Consider the following 20,621-nt stretch of genomic DNA (forward strand, 5'->3'; position numbering starts at 1 on the left):
GCGGTGTTGTTGGTCATGGGCGAAGCGGAGGAGGTACCGGCGTGCTCCCCTTTGGTTTCCCCCTGGCTGGCCGCTCCTCCACTTCCGATGATCGAGCGTCGCGGCGCCCAGATCTGGCCTGTTGGGCGAGGCAAGAGGACGGAGGTGAAGTGGTCGAGGAAGAAGGCGCTCCTGGCGACGAGGATGCACGAGTTCATAGATGTCGAACCCCCGCCGAATCACTGCATTTCTTGGCTTCCCCTACCACGTGCCAGCGCTAGTTCGCCCTCGGGCTCACACGCCGATGGGAGACCGCCGCACTGGGAGCTGGCACTACGCCTCCACCCGGAATCTCTCTGCCGGTGCTCCTTCATCCTCCCCATCCCGTCGATGTGGAGGCAAGGTGCGCGATGTTGTCGGGGAGCCGGCCGGAGAAGGCGTTGTAGGAGAGGTCGTGGCAGTGGGCAGGGGAAGGCGAGGCGCTATGTCGTTGGGGAGCGGGCGGGGGAAGGTGAGGCGCGCAAAGTCGTCGGGGGATTCGCGGCGCCGGTTGGCGGATTAGATGGCGGAGGCGGCTGGTGGCGGTCGTGCGGCCGGTTCGGGGGGGGGGGGGGGGGGGGGGGGGTTCGCCGCTGGTGGGAGGGGAATCGCGGCGGGGGTGGTCGTGCGCGTGATTGCTACGGGCGGGAGGGGAATCGCGGTGGGGGGCGGTCGTGCGTGGGATTCGCGGCGTGCGTGCTGGTGAGGCGGGGGCAGTCTACACTGTCCCCTTAATAGTTAGTAGAGATATAAACCTGTTTCTATATGTTTATCAATAGAATTCACGAATTTAAATAGATAAACACGTATGAAAAAGGGATTAAATCTGCACGCGGATCGTTCGCGCCTAAGGGAACCATCCGGCCACAGAACAGCCTCTTAGGTGTCGTATGGTGCTGAAAAAAAAGAAAATGGAAACACGTTAGTGCGCGGTTGGCCCAATTCAATTCTGATTTCGATTTCAAATTGTAGTCAAATGTAATTAGCAGTAGCAACGAAAGCATGGCGGAGTGAGGTTTAGAATTTTGTCATATGTAGGCAATAGTCTTGTAGGGAAGGAAAGAAAGAAAGAAACAAACAAAGAGAAAAGTAGAAAACCCCCCTTTAAGTTGAAGTCATTTGTTGGGCCGAGTTCTTGTAGGCCGAGCCGAATCCTACTCCACTGGTACTCTGTGGAGCCCATGTCGAGCGAAGAAGGTTGTCGAGAGCAGGTTGCTTGCGCCTTGCGGGCTGCGCGCCGCCTTTGCCCTCCCGGCCTTCCCTTCCATCGCGACTTGGGTTGCGGACTCTCTTTCCATCTTCTTCTTCGCTTCCCCCCAAAAGCTCCTCCTCTCCATCGATTCCATTCCATTCGAATTAGCGATCGCCCACTACCCGCAACCTCCTACCTTAGGCAGCGCCAAACCCTAACCTTACTCGGGTACGCCACCAATGGCTGAGTCGGAGGACGCCACCGCCGCCGAGCCCGGGTCCGGGCCGCCCCACGAGGACGAGGATGCGCTGCTCGCCCGCGCCCACACCGTCATCTCCAGGATCATCGACCGCGAGCTCGACCCCAACCCCCGCCTCCTCCACACCCTCGCCACCATGTGCGAGCTCCACGAAGCCAGGTCAGTGCTGTGCTTATTCAGTCACTCATCCGCTCCTATCTCTCTCCACCCCCTCATTCTTCTTCCTCATGACATTTTAATTAAATCCTGTTCTATTCATGTGATCCGATTCTTCTCCCTGTGAGCTAGAGTACTAGATTGCTGTCTCCCGCTTCACCTGATATCTAGCCAGCGGCGGACCCAGAAATTGGCCAAAGGCCCGGGCCGGCCGAAGATAGTAGCATATAAAGAAAAATTGTACCGCGAAATAACGTTGTCATATATGTTAAAGATGACATACAAGATATGATGTAGCTCTTTCCAAATGTGTCATGTCAACATCAACATCAGTATTTCTTGCTCCAGAACCTTAAAGGAAATCATATTAAGAACACGACTTGAAAGGTAATGTTGAATAAATTTAATAATGTTAGTAATTGGTACATACCACTAGTACGAGGTAGATTCACCCTGCGGGTTCTCATGCATTGAAAATAATCCAATATCTTTGCATCCTCAATGCTTGTAAATATATCCCTCTCAATATAACACACCATACGATAGTTAAGCCATTCGTCTCCTGTCTTGTTACGCAACTTAGTTTTAATAATATTCATAGATGAGAAAGCTCTCTCCACAGAGGCTCAGTCTCAAACTTAATTTCTAACCATGTGATCTTGTTTATTTGGTCGCAACTTTTTGATCTTTTATTTCGTGATTATGGTATTAGATGGCTGTATGGAATATCTTGTTTCGTACTCCCTCCGATCTTTTTTATTTGAAGTTTGCTAGTGTAAAATTAAACTATCATGCGTCAAATAAAAGAAAATGGAGGTAGTAGTTTCTAAGCCCTGTGGATTGTAATTTTTTTTGCCTCTTCGGTTTAGAATCATTTGCTAGCTTGGGAATTTTTTGCTTATCCTAACTTGATGGTTTGCTCTCTAGTCTCTCCCTCCCTCCATCTCTCTAGACTAGCAGGAGCCTAGCATGTGCTGCCCGAGGCCTTGCTACTACCCTAGTATGTAAATCTGCAGGACACATATAGGTGACCGTAGTCTGCTCTTGCTTGCATGTGTGTTATCCTGTGCTTGCGAAGCTTGTACGGTGTCGGATAGATATACATACATATAACTATGACTCGGCGAAGAAAGACCGGCAGAGGCGGCAGATACAGACTTGCAGCTCTTTAGCACAGTCCAGCCAGATTCGAACACAAGCTCTTCTAAAAAATTTTTGGACCTGCGCCCCGGGCCGTGGCCTAGGCGGCCGTAGGCCTGGGTTCGCCCCTGTATCTAGCCTATACTAGGGCGTTCTATCTATCCTATGCCTGCCTCCGGGCCAGGTTGCACCACGTCTAGTGTGTGTGCCTTTCTGTGGCATCCACGGCAGCAACTCGCTCATCTCTGCATATTACGTCTAGTGTGCGTGTTCCAGGCGTGGAGCTATACATCCCTATCCCTATTTCAAACAGCTAGGAAGGACTCCTGCTGTCTGGCCAACTTAACAGCATTGAGTCATTGACTGGATTGAAAGAGAACCTTATACTAAGCCAAAACGCTGACAGAAAGGTATCTGCTGTCCTGCAGTCTTGCTTCTGAGGCTTCATGCAAATAATTAGTTCAATTTTACCACGTGGACGCAGAGCTGTAGACTTATTTCATACAGTTATGTGCAGCTAACCCAGCGTTTAATAACACGAACACAAGGAGTTGCAGAATTGCTTCTTCGATTGCCTCCTAACCATTTGTTCCCCTCTGCAGATATCTTGAGTTACGTTCAGCTGACACAATGTTCAATAGCACGAACACAAGGACTGCATTTACAATTGGGAAGCTGGCCAATTTGCTCCGGGTGCGTAGCCTACTCTGGAGTTCTGTATGCATCATCAGTGTAATTTATTTTCGCCATTTATTGTATCACTAAGCACTGTTACTTCAAACTTATCATCAGGACAATGACGAGTTTTACGAGTTGGTGTTTTGTAAATTCTTGTCTGACACCTCCTACTCTGTTGCTGTACGAGCTGCCACTGCTAGGTTGCTCTTGAGCTGTCACCCTGCCTGGACGGTTAGCTTCTCCTCCACATTTGTGTCGTGTACTCTGTCTCTTCTGTTATCTGCTCTCAATCTCTTTCCCTGTTTCGAACTGAGCTAAACCTTTTTACACTACCTTCCTTTCCCTCAGCCTCCGTATCCTCATGTCTTTGAAGACTCTATCATAGATAATATTAAGAAGTGGGTAACGGAGGATCCTGAAGCGTCTAATGAATGCAAATGGAAGTATCTAGGAAACAATAAACCCACAGATGCTGAGATGCTGAGAACATATGGGATTGGTTTGCTTGCTATGGCGTTGTGCAGGTACTGCTAATGCCTCATTGATTTATTATCATCTGGTACCGAATATTATCCTTTTACTACTGAATTTATTATTATGTTATTCTAATTCTTGTGTGCTTCAATTTTCACCTCAGCAGTGGGCAATTGATAGAGGATGTCTTGACTTTGGGGGTATCAGCGAAGCTCATGCGCTATTTGCGCATAAGAGTCCTTGGGGATGCCTCATCTTCTCAGAGAGATGCTAATCATCCACAGGACACCAAGCATCCTTGGGGCGGAGACGACAGTAGGGGTAAATCACGTCTGTCCCAAGATGGTTCTCGATTGGACGGAACAAGGGTTGGGTATGGAATGTTAACCAACCCGACAGCAGAGAAGAACAACGAACCTTGTGTTGGAATGATGCAAGCATATGGAGCAAGGTCATTGGATGACAGTTTTGCTTCATTGGATGATTCTGATGTCCCTGAGGCTGATTGGACCAATGATAGATCTTATAGCACACGTGTTTGTGACACAAAGTCAAAACATGGGGAAAGGAATTCTGTGACGAGGTTGCTTAAAGATGAAGAGGTCAGCGAAAATGGTGAACTGTTGAAGAGAAAGCTGAATCGAGCCCCCTCCCGACTTAGAGTGAAGGGAAAAGCAGGTGACAGCTTGCCAGAATGTGAAATGACACCTTTATCGCCAACCTCTGGATTGAGAATAGGAGGTCAGGCTACAAGAGACAGGAATGTGGCGAGGGTTGATGATCCAAAGGAGGCAACTGATGTGAACAATAGATTGTTTAACACCATTTCCAAAGAAGAATACGAAGATCGATTCAGGGATTGCATTATTGGCTTGAAGGATATATCTGACATCGTTTTGAAGGCAGTGAGAGCCGCTGAGGCTGAGGCCAGATCTGCAAATGCACCTGATGAAGCTGTGAAAGCAGCAGGTGACGCTGCTGCCGAGCTTGTGAAATTTGCTGCTTTGGAGGTATAAAGAAAAACATCTTTGAACTTGCAGATAGCTTGTTAGCATCAGTTTCAAATTTCAATAGTGACTATGTCTTATTGTTGGAGCGCTGCACTTCTGCAGGTTTGGAAAAGCGAAAATAACAGTGATGCGGTTGTAGTAGTGGCGGAGAAAGCTGCATCTGCTGTTGTTGAGGCTGCATTGTCAATTAGTGTCTCACGGTAATGGGGAGAAATGCTTACAAGTTACACATGCACATTATGTTTCTCATTGTTTTATGTCACTGATCTGTTATTTATCTGAGTTCAGTTTGGTGTTACAGAAGTGCAAATCAAGTTGGTGAAGAGCGTGCAATGGAAGAAGCTGTCCAAACCAGCGAAGACCAGGATTTGGAAAATTTTGTTATCAGTGACAAAGCACAGCTATTACAACTTAGAGAAAATTATAGCATCCAGTGTCTACAGATTTTAGGAGAGTATGTTGAAGCTTTGGGTCCTGTACTCCATGAAAAAGGTGTTGATGTTTGCCTCACATTATTGCAAAGGAGCATGAAAAACCAGGAGGGATGTGACCACTTTGCTCAACTCCTTGATGTCCTTAAATTGGTTTGTGCACTGGCTGCCCATCGAAAATTTGCTGCACTCTTTGTTGATCGTGGTGGTATTCAGAAAATCGTCTCTATGCCTAGAGTTACCCAGACATATATGGGTCTTTCTGCCTGCTTATTCACTTTTGGGTCTCTTCAGGTAGACACAACCATACTTGTTCGTGCAATCTTAAAGATAATCTGCTGCTACTTTTTTCTACCATGCTAATCTTCTGATATGCTTGCAGTCTACCATTGAACGTGTTTGTGCGCTTTCCTCAGACACACTTGACAGTGTTGTTGAATTAGCACTTCTACTTCTTGAGTGCCCACAAGATTTAGCTAGAAAAAATGTGGCCATCTTTTTCGCTGCTGCTTTTGTGTTCAAAGCTGTTCTGGATCTATTTGATGCCCGGAATGGGATGCAAAAGCTTCTCGATATCCTTTGTGGATGCGCGTCTGGAAGGTCTGGTAGTAATTCTGGAGGAGCAGGATCCTCCAATGTAAATCAAGGGAATGATCGGTCGCCTGCTGAAGTTTTGACTGCATCAGAGAAGCAAGTTGCATACCATACATGTGTTGCTCTACGGCAATACTTTAGAGCTCATCTCCTTCAGCTTGTTGATTCCATTCGGCCAAGCAAAAGTATCCGTAGTATTGCCCGGAACACTTCTAGTGCAAGAGCTGGCTGCAAACCTTTTGACATCAGCAATGAAGCTATGGATGCCATCTTTTGTCAGATCCAACGGGACAGAAAGTTAGGCCTTGCTCTTGTGAGAGCTTGCTGGCTTGCGTTGGATAAATTTGTTGCCTCAAATGGTCACATGACTATGCTGGAGTTGTGTAAGGTAAAACACACAGCACACATGCATTGTTGGAATGTGTGGGGCTTGTTAATGACCTGATTCGATTCACAGTTTCAGGCACATGGTGATCGGTATTTGCGTGACTTAACTCAATATGCAATTGGAGTTCTTCACATCATAACACTTATGCCACAGCCACATGTCCGCAAATCAATAGTGCAGGGGACATTAAGCAACAATCGTGCTGGCATGGCTGTCTTATTAGACACGGTGAAAAGTCTCGACTATATTGATCATGAGGTACAGCTTCACTTTGAAAATATGAATATGAATTAAATAACCTTTGCAATTCCCTGATGATTTCTAAAGAGTTATTTTAAACATTGTCTCTTATTATCAATCAGTGAACTTCACAATTCTGCTTATTTTTTGAGCTATAAACCTATGTCATTCTGTGCTCATTTCACAAACCCACCTGTGTTTGGGGTACATTCTCACAAAAGTACAATTTGTGAGCGTTCTCCTTTCATGGTCAGCTGGGCCCACATGCAAGCGGCATGCTATTGGCAGCTGAGCCCGCATCAGATTCGATGAACTGTGACTGTTGTGGGCCTGATTGGTCATGAATGGTCATAATTTTGTAGTTTTGTGAGAAGACTACTCAAGTAATGGTAGGTTTGCACAAAATTTGGTAGGCCTGTGACTATTAACCCAAGATATTGGTAAGGTTGTGAAAAATCTACTTTCACTGTTTTTGTGAATCAGGTGATCTGTCCAGCACTGAATGTCCTCGTCAATCTTGTATGCCCACCTCCTTCTATCAGCAACAAACCATTGTCAAGTTCCAATCAGCAACCTGCAGCTGCACAAGCGCTTGCTTCAGAAAGCAGAGAAAAGAACTTTGAAAAAACTATTTCAGATAGGAATCTACTTACAAACCTGGGTGAATCTCGTGAAAGATCTGGTGATGGCAACCCTGCTGAAAAGAACAATACCTTGCATCAAGGAACTCCTAGCACACCTGTTGTGCCATCTGGAGTAGTCGGTGATCGAAGAATAATGTTAGGAGTTGGAGGTGGTGGTCCTGGTCTTGCTGCTCAATTGGAACAAGGGTACCGCCAAGCTCGAGAAGTTGTAAGAGCCAATAATGGCATAAAGATTCTTTTGCAGCTTCTTGGTTCTCGGATGGTTACACATCCTGTGGCTATAGATTCTATTCGAGCCCTTGCCTGCCGTGTTCTTCTTGGCCTGGCTAGAGACGATACAATTGCACATATACTGACAAAGCTCCAGGTATTGCATACTATAGAACATTACTTATCTCGCGTCCAGTGTTATAAACCATAGTGGCAGCTTACAACTATTGTTTACTATGATCCACTGCAAGCTGAGTGCTCCGACATTTTTTTGTAAGGCTTGTTAACATTTGAAAGTAATCTTTATCAGCTCTTAGCCTCTTACCACTAATTAGTATAGTTGTTTGCATGTTCAGTGTATATAAGTTGTATTGATATCATAGTTGTTAAGGCGTCGCCTAAGCGTCGCCTAGGCGGTCAGGCGCGCCGGCGATGTAAGGCGTCCTACTCGCCTTACTTGCGGACCTAAGCCGTGTGGAAGAGAGGTTACCGGAGGCTGGCAGCGTGGCGGCGCGGGCACGCGCGGCGGGGCCATTAGAGGAGAGAGGGGTGACCGGGTGAGAGAGGCGGCTGGGAGCGGGAGGGAGTCGGCTGGGACTGGGAGATAGAGGGAGAGGGGGAGAGTGAAGAAATGGGCTAGTTGGGCTAGTCTTTTCCTTATCTTTATCCTTTTCTCTTTATTATTATTATTATTGTGCTAAATACTTTCTCAAATATTAATATTTTCCCTATTTTTAAATATATTTAAGGCGTCGCCTTGCTTTACGCTTTATCGCTTAAAAGTTAAAAAGGTGGTCACTCGCCTTACCGATTTAACAACTATGATATATATATAATATATATATATATATATACATATATATATATATATTCATGAGAAAATTTAGTGGTCAAAACCATACTTTTGAAGACTTAAAAAATCTTAATTCGCCTAGGTTTGTTCTTCATCATGGCTTTTGTGATTGAACAGAAGGCATACTACTGCCTTATGTCCTTGTGCCTTTTACATATCTTGAATGTGTATCTTGAAGATATCTGTCCACTCATTGTTTCAGGTGGGGAAGAAATTATCAGAACTGATCCGTGATATCAGTGCTCAGACATCTGGGGGCGATAGTGGAAGATGGCAAACTGAGCTGACCCAAGTGGCAATTGAACTAATTGGGGTAAGAGCTTTCTTCTTATGTGATTGTAGGTAATAAATTTGCAGATATAACCCTTTAAACAGGCGAGGTTGGTTAAATGAGTACTATGATCACATGATTATATGGCAGGTATTGACGAATTCTGGAAAAGAAACAACACTAGCGGCAACTGATGCTGCTGCCCCAGCATTGAGGCGCATTGAGCGAGCTGGGATAGCTGCTGCTGCTCCTATCTCTTACCATTCGAGGTTTGATTTCTGTATGATTGCCCTATTGCGTTACCTGGCAGCTTTGAGTTTTTTCCTTCCCTTTTTTTCCTTATTCTTTTTTTTTGGGTGTGTGTAGGGAACTGATGCAGTTGATACATGAACATCTCCTTGGGTCTGGTTTTGCTGCCACCGCTGCTATGCTCCAGAAGGAGGCTGGCCTTGCACCTTTACCATTGACAGCAGCGGTGCTTCCTGCCCATCAAGTTGCTGCCCTGGAAGCATCATCTGTTCAGCAACAGTGGCCCTCTGGACATGTTCAGGGATTTCTCTCAGATAAAATAAACACGTCGACATATCAATCTGCCCAGAGATCAGATCCTAAGCTGCCTTCATCTAAGAAAAAGGCACTGGCCTTCTCATCCAGTTTCTCACGAAGAGCTCGGTCTCCGCATCCAAGCAACATCCTTAAAAGTCCTGTACCTATTGCGGCTGATACTGGAGATGCAGAAATGTTGAATAAAGCACCACTGTCGCTGCCACTTAAGCGGAACTTTGTGGATGTGAAGGATATTAGTTTTGCATCAGCATCGAAGCGCCTTGCAATAACTGATCAAATATACCAATCCTCTGCATTCCAAACTCCTGCTCCTACTCGCAAAGGTCTGTCGGTATCAGTTGATTCTCCTACTTCATCTCATTGCGGTTGGACAAACTTCAACAATGCTTTTACTGAAAACTTGGACAATTCTCAAGGCACACCAGGAGCATTGACCACCACAGCACTTCCTGGTGTAAATGACCAACAATCAGGAAATTTGGAGCGTATGACACTTGACTCACTGGTTGTACAATACCTGAAACATCAACACCGCCAATGTCCTGCCCCAGTTACAACTTTGCCACCACTTTCTCTTTTGCACCCTCATGTTTGCCCTGAGCCTAGTCGCAGCCTTAGTGCACCGGCAAACATAGCTGCTCGAGTGGGAAGCCGTGAGATAAGTAGGCAATTTAGTGGGATCCAGATACCTCGTAGGGATCGTCATTTTATATACAGTAGGTTCAAGCAGTGTCGTGTTTGCCGTGATGAGGCATCACTATTGACTTGCTTGACATTTCTTGGAGATGCAGCTCGAGTTGTGGCTGGTAACCACACAGGTGAATTAAGGATATTTGACTGCAACACGGCAAATCTCCTTGAGACTCAAACGTGCCACCAACATCTTGTTACAATGATGGAATCGACATACACTGGTGGAATTGAGATGATTCTCACATCCAGCCTAAATGAGGTTAAGATCTGGGATGCCTTCTCGGTATCTGCAGGGCCTTTGCACACATTTGACGACTGCAAATCTGCTAGGTTTAACCACTATGGAACTTCATTTGCTGCCCTTTCTACTGATACAGCTCAACGGGAGGTTCAGTTGTATGATGTACAGACGTATACTCTTGCTACACGGCTTCCTGATAACACTAGCAGTTCAGGTTCAGGCCGTGGTTATGTACAACCCATTATACATTTCAGTCCTTCAGATACAATGTTGCTTTGGAATGGAGTCCTGTGGGATACAAGGCAACCAAATCCTGTTCATCAGTTTGACCAGTTCACAGATTACTGTGGTGGTGGATTCCATCCAGCAGGAAATGAGGTGTTCTTTTCCCTTGAACCATGCTAATTAATCTTGTTTACTTGTTTATGTTTTGAACCGTAATGTCTTACTATGCATCTCATAGCATGTTATTGTGTGTTTATGGCATTCTAATAACTTAACTTATCACTTTTCTCTCATGACTGCGTTAGTAGGATTGTTCGATGTATCTTGTACATCATTTTTTAGGACTTGTCATCTAGTTTAGTAGCATATCCATCTAATGTCATTATATCTCAACCTTGTCCCACTTTTTATTCAGTAAAAGATTTTCTGGGATTCAAAATAATCTTATCTTTCATGTCCAAATAAAGTATCTCAGTAAACAATGCACAATAACATTTTTTTAGTAGAACGAGGAGTGCATGGAGTAGCAAAACAAGAGCCTTAAAAAATCTGTTGGCTATTTAAAATAATAGTGCATTTGCCACCTAATTTTATAAGTGAGGTGGAGATTTATCATAGTACATGGATATTGATCATGATGAACAATGTCCTGAAAGAATAATTTATCCACTGGCTTTGCTACCAGAATTATTTGTCGTGCATGCCATTATTTTAAGAAAGAGGAATTTGTTTCTATTGTGTTTGTATCCACTGGCTTTGCATGTCATTAAATATTGCACAGGTGATCCTGAATTCGGAGGTGTGGGATCTGAGGAAGTTCAAGCTTTTGAGGAGTGTCCCTTCCCTGGACCAGACAGTAATAAAGTTTAACGGAACTGGTGATGTTATCTATGCCACCCTGAGGCGTAATCTTGATGACGTGACATCATGCATCAATGCTCGTAGGGTCAGGCATCCTCTTTTCCCTGCATTCAGCACGATTGATGCGGTGACTTACTCGGATATTGCAACCGTCCAAATGGACCGCTGTGTACTTGATCTTGCCACTGAGTCCAATGATTCTCTTATTGGGGTGGTTGCTATGGACGATCACCAGGAGCTTTTCTCTTCTGCTCGCTTGTTCGAAGTTGGCAGGAAGCGAATAACTGATGATGATTCCGATCCAGAGGACGCAGGTGAAACTGATGATGACTCCGATGACGACGACGACGACTCCGATGACGGTGTTCTTGCGCCGGTGCTGGAAGGGGGTACAGATTCTGAAGATATCAGTAGCAGCAGCAGCGATGACGGTGATGAAGATGGTGGTGACGATGATATACCCAGTTCGGATGGCATTGAAGATGACCGGTTCATTGATGAGAGACGACGGGAGTTCATGATGGATCTTTTTGGTGACGGTTGGGACGACGATGAGGCTTATATGATGGGATCCTTTAGCAGTGGCGACGAGGAGGGTTGGATCATGTAGGTTTTGTGCTGCTGGCCTGCTGAAGAACATGAAGCATTGCCGTGTACAGTTCAATATTCATATGCTTACATCATATTATGACCGGAATTATTTTCATGTGTTCTCTAGAGGAGGAGTTGGGTGTGGGGGGGGGGGGGGGGGGTGGGGCAGCGCAGCTCGTACTTGCTAGGGAACGTGGAACGTAATGGAGTGTTGAGGAGTTAGATGACGTAAGTAAAGGTGGTGGGAAAAGTTTGTGAGTTGTGCTCAAGGTTTTCAAGTCGAGTCGACAAGGTATCGACTTGGTGACTAGTCGATAAGTCAGTCGACTAGTCGTCGACTTGCCAATATAGTGGTTGTTTTGCCTATATAATGGTTTCATATAAACAATATGCATGTATATAAAGATGTATCTTCCTAACTCCTCTTATGGTCGATCTGTAGATGCATCTTCCATCTCTTGAAGGCCTCATGCTGTCCTACAGATCAATGAGAGGGCGGGGGAGGGTGAACAGTGGTCGGGCGAGCTTGTTGCGAGGGCGGGAGAGGGGGAGCAGCACTCACCAAGTCACTAGGTTCTAGCAGATTGATGAGGGCGGCTGTAGATGCAGAGGCGGGGCGGCATGAGAGGAGGGGCGGCCGGCGGCGTGAGGACTGAGGGGCGGCCAGTGGCGTGAGGATTGAGGGGCGGGCGGCTGCAGATGAGGGTTAGGTTAGGGTTTAAGTTGTGTAATGGGCTGCTTGGGCCGAATTAGGGACAAGTTGGCTGACTAGCTAGAACAAGTCGACGACTAGTCGACTCAGAAATTCTAGTCGTTGAAAAGTCGCACGACTTGTCCGAAAAGTCGAACCGGTCCCCAAGTCGAGCTCCCACGACCGACCGGACGACTAGTCGACGACTTGAAAACAGGGGTTGTGCTTTTCGTCGAAGAAAGACCAGCTATATATCGATCCATGGGTTAAAATATATTTATTTGTTTGTAACTGATGAAGTTGCAAAGCATCTGGGCAGAGACTTTGTCCAGGCGCGCAATGCTATTGTTAACCCTAGTTTCTTTTCTTCTTAAGATAAAGGGAAGGACCAGTGGATCCTATCACGCACGGAATACCATCTGCAACGTGTTTGTATAGATGGAAAATGCAGGGACTGACATGATGGTGGTAGATGAAAAATGCAAACACTAACTTGTGTGTATTGTTTGGCAGATGTTCGTGGCGTGGGCGTGGCAGAAGCTGACGCCGCAGGCCGCGCACCAGCTGCTGGAACAAGTACTCGTGGAACCGCCCGGCCTGGCAGATGCGCTCCAGCAGCTTCCCGCCTGCCGCCGCCTACTCCATCAGGATCGCCAAGGTTCACAGATCTCGTCAATCTGCTTGCTTTTCAGTTTCAGGCATAGAATCCATCTATACGCATTACTGTTGGTTAGAGTAGGCACTACAAGAACCGTAAACAAATTAAATTACGTACAAGACTAGCAGCTGCATGCAGTGCCAGCGCAAAGCTTCTCGCCTTGTCGCTGAATATTATTTTATGGGTCCGGATGTTAAGCCGTTGCGTCGCATCTCGCATGTTAACCTTTTTACTGTCCATCTTTCTTTCTGTAGCAGTAGCAGTACAATGCAACTTAATATACTAGGAAATGCAACTGCAGCTCATAGTACAATGCAACTTAATTTCTGTGTGCTATGAGCACAGAAACTATATTAATATGTTATAATTTTCTATAATGATGTACTTCCCCCACCTAAAATACAGTTCTTTTTAGCCCTCTTTTTTTTCCCGCACACATTCGAATACATGATAACAAATATAGACATACATACAAATACATATATACTATATTCATAAGTTAATTAATGAATGCATATTTAGTCTAAAACGAATTATATTTTGGGACGGAAGGAGCATGTATATAACTGAAAAAATTGCACTGCAGTAACAATAGGAGGATAATCTGCTTATACAAACATGTAAGGAAGCCAGAAATGTTTTTTTTTGTATATAGAGATGGAAACATGAAGAGAAGTCTGAATGTGTTTTTTGGTATACAGATTATTAAAGGATACACCGGAAAAAAGCACAAAGGCCTGAAGAACGTACCGAAATAGATAAACACCTCATTTTTCAAAAGGACTCTTCCACCCCTGGTAAATTTTCGAGTACACTCTCCCACCTCGACTAACGTACGTGTGTTGGTTTGCGGTTTGCACGTTCATTGTAAAATAGCAAGCAAGATCACAAGAGGTCAAAACCAGACAAGACCGTTCTTTTAGGACGTATGCAATGCAATACAATAGTAGTGACGAGCGCGAGAAGATAGATTAATGAAGAATATAGCTAGGGCAAAGAGATTCGGTCCCTAGTACCGTCGTCAAAAAGTATATATGTTGCAGGAAAGTTTCAGTCTATAGTAGTCTACACCTGGCCAAATGAGCCCGGCCGGTCTAGCTTGTTTCGAGCAGCTCCCAACAATACTCGGTCGACATGATCAAATTTCTCTCTATAAAAAACAGTGTAGTTTCGTATATCCCCTATTTTTGACACTCATCATACTACTCATGCATGGGCTTCTATCTTTCATTGTTTTAGATTAGAAAAAGGCTTTTGTTAGTTGTTGTACATATATCTATTGCTTAAGAGAGAAACTCCTATGTCTTTGAAAATGCAAATGCTAGCGCGTTCTAAAGCATGGGTCGCCTGGCAGGCAACAACGAACTAGTGCTAGCTGCATTCATATATCTTGGAGGAGTGCATGTACAAGTTCCCTCCCGACCAGGGCGCGGCGCCTGCTTCCACAATAGATCTATCGGATCGGATCTGGTGGCACCGGACAGACATGTATATATCGATCGCCCGTCGTCCATCCATCCATGGTGGTGGCGCGTGCACTAGCTGCTGGCCCTGCAGTGTGGTGTGGGGCGGCGCCGGCGACCGCCCCAGCAGGTAGCCATTGTTTCGCTCGCTCTCGCCGCCGGCCGGCCGTCCGTTCCCATAGGCGAGAATGCATCGCGCGCACAATTCTACCACGGTTAGTTGCGCGGTTCTTGTTCCGCCATCACCGGCCGGACGTCGCTGTCCGTCGGAGATAGACAGTGATCGGATGGATCGCCACCGATTTCCTGTCATCATGTCGCGCGACCTTAGCTTCCTGCAGATCGATGCCCATCCGTCGCCGTGGGGCACGGTGATGACTGACGATAATATATCCTAATCCCCCCCCCCCCTTTTTTTTGTTCTACAGCAAGCTAGCCAGCTTAATCACACAACTAGCCAACGCTTCCATCGTTCATATATAGAATCCGATGACCCGGAACCCTAACGCAAAAAAATACGTCGTATGGTCCAACACCCATCATCGTCGAACCAATACAACGTGCTCTGAAGCTCTTTGGTCTATTTTTATAGGTCTTCAGACTCAACTCATTGGTCTAATGTCCTATTATTCATAGGGTTCGACGATCACACTCTCTTAGGCTGACTACATGGAGGCGTAGGATTAGTCATCTTTGGTTCGACGTTCCTAAAACTTAGAGTCCCTTCTTGTCTAACTTTATGGACTTTATAAATGGAGTTTGATCCAAACTTATTTTGAGCCTCTCTTAAACCACATAGAGGTGAAGAGAATTAGCACGCATCATACTAAATTTATTAGACTTATCTATGTTAAGCTACTACACTTTATACCTGTACGGTTATAAAAAAACAAAGTGCTTAACTATTCTAAGTGTTTTTTTAACTCCATATACGACACTTAGGACTAGTCTATGCTTAACCTTATCTTTTATTCCTTTCAAAATAAAACAAAGTCCATAATCACGAGCACGAAAACCATGGATTGCCTAAAAAATATTTATCGTCGCGAGCTAACTTCAATTTACCTATGTAAAACATATATTAGTCACAATAATCTTAGATTGTCATTAATCACCGAAATCAGTAAGGGTCTAAATGCTTTCAATGGTGGATAAAAAAACTATCTACGCTAGCTATTTGCGTGGATCACCTTGGTACACTATGTCAGATTTCCACACTAGAGACGAGGGTAGGCAGTCACTAATGATAGAAAAACGCGTCACACGTTAGGTAGCTTAAGTAAGATATACTAGATTCATTGCGCATGCATGCTACCAACTGGGAATGGAGCAGAGCACTCTTGCTCGCTTAAACGCGGCAAGTGATCTGATAATTAAGGTGGATAGCGATGGATGAAACAGTAGTTGAATTGGCTACGCAAGCCAGGCAGCCAGTCGTTGCAGCTAGCTAGAGCTAGCTATAGACATGCATGAGTGGCAACCGGGCTTGTGCCAGTCCCTATCATTTTTGCTTTGTTTTCGTTATGGCGTCCCCATCTTTGCGGCTCACCACCATACACAACAATATATTCAGTCCATGCATGATCTATCTATCTATCCCGCGTGTGAATTAATCAAAAATATATTCAATCAAAAACTGAAGGCTTCAGCAGTCTGAAACTAAATTGAAGCGCCCAGCAGATAGATAGATAGATCATATCAGTAAGTAATAATAACTGTATATATATGTTACATAGCTGTAATTAAGGAGGAATTTTACATAGCTAGCTAGCTACCAGCTGCTGAGACTGGTGCACTTACTCCTACTATACTGTGCATCATGTTGTATACAGTATACCTGAATCATCTAAGGCAGTCTGTAATGTAAGTCGCAACGAACTACACATGACAATGGAAGTGTGTATGAACACATCTGAATTATTAGCATATACGTATACTCTGTGTGTGTATGCAACTAATAAATATATTGTATAATGCCGATGAATGAATAATGTTCTCCGCTGGATCAAAGAAAGATGGATCGATCGACGATGGCCGGAGGTCACTGCAACAAGGATCCCGAGGGCCCATGGAGTTGCGACGTCGCGGACAGCAGGCTGTCCAGAAAGTTCCAGTCGATGGCGGCTGCAGCTTGCTCTCCTCCTCCTCCTCCCTGCTGGATCATCATCATCATCATCTCATGTTCATCGTAGCTGCTTCTCTGCGCGTAGCCGCCGGCGTCGGAACAGCAGGCCATGGCAGTGGGGCTCTCCAGCGGCGGGATACTCAACAGCTGCTTCTTGGACTCCAAGTCGTCGTCGGAGTACAGCTGCGGGAAGCTGCTGCCTGCAAGCCCTGGTGGCTGCTGTAGCAGTGCTGCTGCTGCTGCTGATGAGCCCGCCAGGAAATGGCGGTCGCCGTCTACGTGCAGCCGTGCCGTCGTTGAGAGGTTGTGGTCGTAGTAGCCGGCGTAGCTGGTGGGGAAGAAGGGCCGCTGGTTGGGGATAGGCTTCTGGAAAGCGCGGCACACCACCCAGCCTTCCTCCTGATAGATCCGAGGAGCAAACGTCATATCCATTGCAGGCAACAACAGCACCAGCAGTGTATGTAAAAGTGTCAAAAAGTTGCTCTTTTGTTTTGTTGCTTTTGTTTTGGTCGACCGATCGAAAACAAAAGTCCACAGCTAGCCATCTAGCTATCCGATGGGAATTGATAATATATACGCAAGGCAAGATGAATGAACTTGCCTGCGCCGGTGCGTGCTCGTTGGATTGGAGTCGGTACTCGTGCATGATCCAGTCGCTCTTCCTGCCGTTGGGTGCCCTGCCCTTGTAGAACACCAGCGTCTTCCTCATGCCGATGACCCTGCTACACCTGGTGGTCCTGGTGGACGACGACAGCACCGGTTTGTCCCTGCCGGTGGCCTTCCAGAAGCCGGCCGCCGTGGCGCGGTTCGTCCTCGTCCCGCTGGGGTACTTGCGGTCCTTGTAGCTGAAGAAGTACCACTCCTGTGTCTGCTCGTCGTGCCCACCGCCGGCGTGCTGCGGCTTGCACCGCTCTGCATAGCGTATATATAAATAAACAACACTGACGCTAGCTACATATGATAAAAATGCATGTACCTTGCAGATCCCATGGCTCTATCCTGTAGAGATCCACCTCCTGGATGATGTCGAGGTCGATCCTCTGGGAGGCCACCTTCCTGGCAAGGTAGTAGCCCACCAGTTCTTCCTCCGTAGGGTGGAACCTGAAGCCTGGGGGAACACAAGACTCCTCCGCCGCCTGATCCATGTTTAGTTATTAATTGCTGCTGCTGCTTCTCGATCGGCGCACGTACCTCCTTGTAGTGAGTCATCAGGATCAGGGTCAGGGATCGGAGGAAGCTATAGCAAGAAAGAAGACACTGCAATCTGCACATGCATGCAAAGAAAGGATAGAGAGTACAGATCGATACCCTCGCCGGTAGGGAGGCAGGCAAATAAAGCTGCTAGCAGAAGAGAAGAGCAGCTGCTGCTTTTTTAGACGACCTGCTGCGCGCTCAGCTATCTGCTCTGCTGGGTGTTTATATATAAGGGGATTTGCAACGACGACCTGCAGGCAGCTAGGAGTGGTACACGTAGCTAGAAATTAAGGTAGTAGGCAATCGACACCTAAAATAAAGGGGATGATGCAGCATGTATATCAGTGTCAGGAGCTGAAGAATTCAAGTACAGATCGATAGCTAGATCATGTCCTGTTACTTTGTAAATTAAGTACTAACCGGCCGGTAGGTAGCCAGTGGACAGAAAGAAGAGGAAGCGGCGGCAGCTATAGCTTTCTTTCTTTTATTTTGGGTTGTAGTGTAGTGTGTGGTATCCTTCCGGCAGCAGAATGAGCATGCATGCATGTTTCTTTGAGTGCACTTGAGGATTCGCAGCCATCTACTTCTACTATGCTAGCTAGCATCCATCCACAGCATGGAAATTGACCCACAACGCACTCACCACTTGCATTGCCCGTAACCTTCTCTTCTTCGTTCTCAGATGCAGTCAGCTTCGCCCAAGCCTGACCGACGTGATACGTAAATTTTTTAGATGCAGTCAAATTACCTTAAAATAGATTGTTTTGCATCCGCCCATATGCAACCCGCGTCTCCACCGTGCAGGCAACCAAACAAACAGATATTTGGATAAAGTCAATAAATATAGGGGGTGTTTGGTTTGAGTGACCACTCCATCCAAAATATAGTGGTGCATCATGGGTCTATTCCTTAAATTTGGTGGGATAACCCCATTCCTCGTATTAGTACTAACTAACTTACTATAAGGAATGAGGTGATGAACTGATGATGGATCAACTCATTCCATTCCACAAACCAAATAAAAAAAAGTGAGAAATGAGAAGATGATGAACTAGCTCATTCCTCAAACCAAACAGCCTAATAGTGATCTAGTATGAGATGGTGCTGAGAACCAATCAAACGGAGTGACGACGACCGGCTTGTGTAGAAACATATGTAGATTGTGTATAGGGAACGAATTGAATTCAAGTACGTACTAATACATGCGTATATATATGCAGAGACGGCGACGGAGATTGAGACTTGCTATCATCAAAATTAAACCAATCAAACACTAGAGTGTGTGCATGTGTGTGTGTACACACGGAATTATTTAGTTGCACCTGTGAAAACAACAGGTAGGTAGTGGTACATTAGAAGAAAAAAAAGGACCAAACTAGTAGGGTACCTACAGCTACAGGCCGGGTCTCTCAGACTCAGGTTGCAGAGAGAACAATTGATGGATGGATTAATAGAGCTCTATTATTAATTACATCCATGCAGGCGGCAGGTGTACATGTGTGAGTAACAGTTTCTAGTTAAGCAGTCAACAAAGTTATTACTAGGTGAGATTGTTCCATCATATATGCTACGTACATCGATCAACAGTATAGGCTAGCTGCTGCAACTGAAAGATGGCGCTAGCAGCTAGCTGTTCGTCGTCCGTCCGTCGTCCTAACTGAAAGATGGTATGGCAGATGGAACGTACGCCCGCACTCGCAGTACTTACGTACCCTATGTATGGCTAGCAGTCAGGCAGGCAGGCATACAGCTCTTGTCACAGTTGGTGGTGCTGCACCAGGGCCGGACGAACAAGCAACACTTTAATACTAATTTGGAGGAGATCGAAACACTATATGCATGCATATATATAAATATAGATATGGCAATTCAAATACATATACTTATATATATGTGGGGCCAGAGATACTCACCAAAAAGTAAAATGTATTGGTGAGTAAAATGTATCCGTTGTCCTCGAACTTGGCATGCTGTGACACTTAGGTCATCGAACTCAGAAAACGAGAAAAATAGGTCCCGAACTTGGTTGACCCGTGTAAAATCGTCAAAACCTGGGTATGCTCAAGGCGGATGCCGTCGTGGCTTTCCACGCTGGAGCACATTAATGAAATTTTGGAGACTCAAGTGACACAACATCCCAAGTTTGGGGCTTACGCGTACTAGGTGGCGCACGACGTGTGTGGGGAGGCATCAACGTGGCACGCCACGTCGCCGTATCCGGTTTGAGTAAATTTGATTTTGGACAATTTTGCACGGGTCGGCCAATTTGGGGCCCGTTTTCTGGGTTTTCTGAGTTCGGGGACCAAGTGAGACAGTGTGCCAAATTTGAGGACTGTTGATACATTTCTCTCAAAACACTATATGCATGCATATATATAGATATAGATATGGCAATTCAAGTACTAGGTGTGAGTAATAGTTTCTAGTTAAGCAGTCAACAAAGTTATTACTAGGTGTGGTGTCCCGTCTTTTCCGATAAGCGAGCACACTATTGAGAATCATGTGTTGAGGTCTCCCGTGACCAAGGCTGACCGACCCTATGGGGCAATGGGGGCATGTCTGAACTGTATGCAGGGGTGTACAAGCGTGCTGATGATAATCCCTGGCGCTCATCCTGCACGGTGTGCGCACGTTCGGGCATGGATAGGTGATGATACGTCTTGTCGCAGCTGGTGCAGGTTTGCACCACTGGATTCGGGTCTCCGCCTCGCGGGCTTGGAGACATGGTCGGCCGCTTCGCCTGGTAGACTTGCT

General features: G+C 45.9%; 2 protein-coding genes across 11 annotated transcripts; one reads left to right on the forward strand and one right to left on the reverse strand.

The window, feature by feature from the left end:
* The first annotated feature begins 1,155 nt into the window (after positions 1-1,155).
* LOC103646181 (DDB1- and CUL4-associated factor homolog 1) lies at positions 1,156-14,262 on the forward strand. Of its 8 annotated transcripts, none has more exons than XR_562041.4 (16): positions 1,156-1,628; positions 3,368-3,458; positions 3,558-3,674; positions 3,792-3,967; positions 4,081-4,927; positions 5,030-5,127; positions 5,229-5,652; positions 5,741-6,340; positions 6,410-6,598; positions 7,064-7,591; positions 8,490-8,600; positions 8,709-8,827; positions 8,925-10,437; positions 11,066-11,751; positions 12,941-13,085; positions 13,787-14,262. XR_562041.4 is itself a non-coding variant. In XM_035965217.1 (15 exons), exons 1-15 carry the CDS (start codon positions 1,450-1,452, stop codon positions 12,969-12,971), a joined length of 5,706 nt encoding a protein of 1,901 aa, XP_035821110.1. In that variant the 5' UTR covers positions 1,156-1,449; the 3' UTR covers positions 12,972-13,485. The 8 variants fall into 8 exon arrangements, 4 of the variants coding, with proteins under 4 accessions (XP_035821110.1, XP_035821111.1, XP_008669125.1 ...); XR_562043.4 differs by having other exon boundaries at positions 6,416-6,598; XR_562042.4 differs by having other exon boundaries at positions 4,084-4,927; positions 13,787-14,260.
* Positions 14,263-16,234: 1,972 nt separating this feature from the next.
* Positions 16,235-18,191, reverse strand: LOC100192643 (uncharacterized). Of its 3 annotated transcripts, none has more exons than XM_020547376.3 (4): positions 17,982-18,191; positions 17,650-17,864; positions 17,275-17,585; positions 16,245-17,072 (listed from the first exon to the last, which is right to left on the reverse strand). In XM_020547376.3, exons 2-4 carry the CDS (start codon positions 17,816-17,818, stop codon positions 16,590-16,592), a joined length of 963 nt encoding a protein of 320 aa, XP_020402965.1. In that variant the 5' UTR covers positions 17,819-17,864; positions 17,982-18,191; the 3' UTR covers positions 16,245-16,589. The 3 variants fall into 3 exon arrangements, with proteins under 3 accessions (NP_001131327.1, XP_020402965.1, XP_008667100.1); XM_008668878.4 differs by having other exon boundaries at positions 17,650-17,867; positions 17,982-18,190; NM_001137855.1 differs by having other exon boundaries at positions 16,235-17,072; positions 17,650-18,044.
* Positions 18,192-20,621: the final 2,430 nt, after the last annotated feature.

This window comes from Zea mays, chromosome 2 (genome assembly GCF_902167145.1).
Source record: "Zea mays cultivar B73 chromosome 2, Zm-B73-REFERENCE-NAM-5.0, whole genome shotgun sequence".
Taxonomy (NCBI): domain Eukaryota; kingdom Viridiplantae; phylum Streptophyta; class Magnoliopsida; order Poales; family Poaceae; genus Zea; species Zea mays.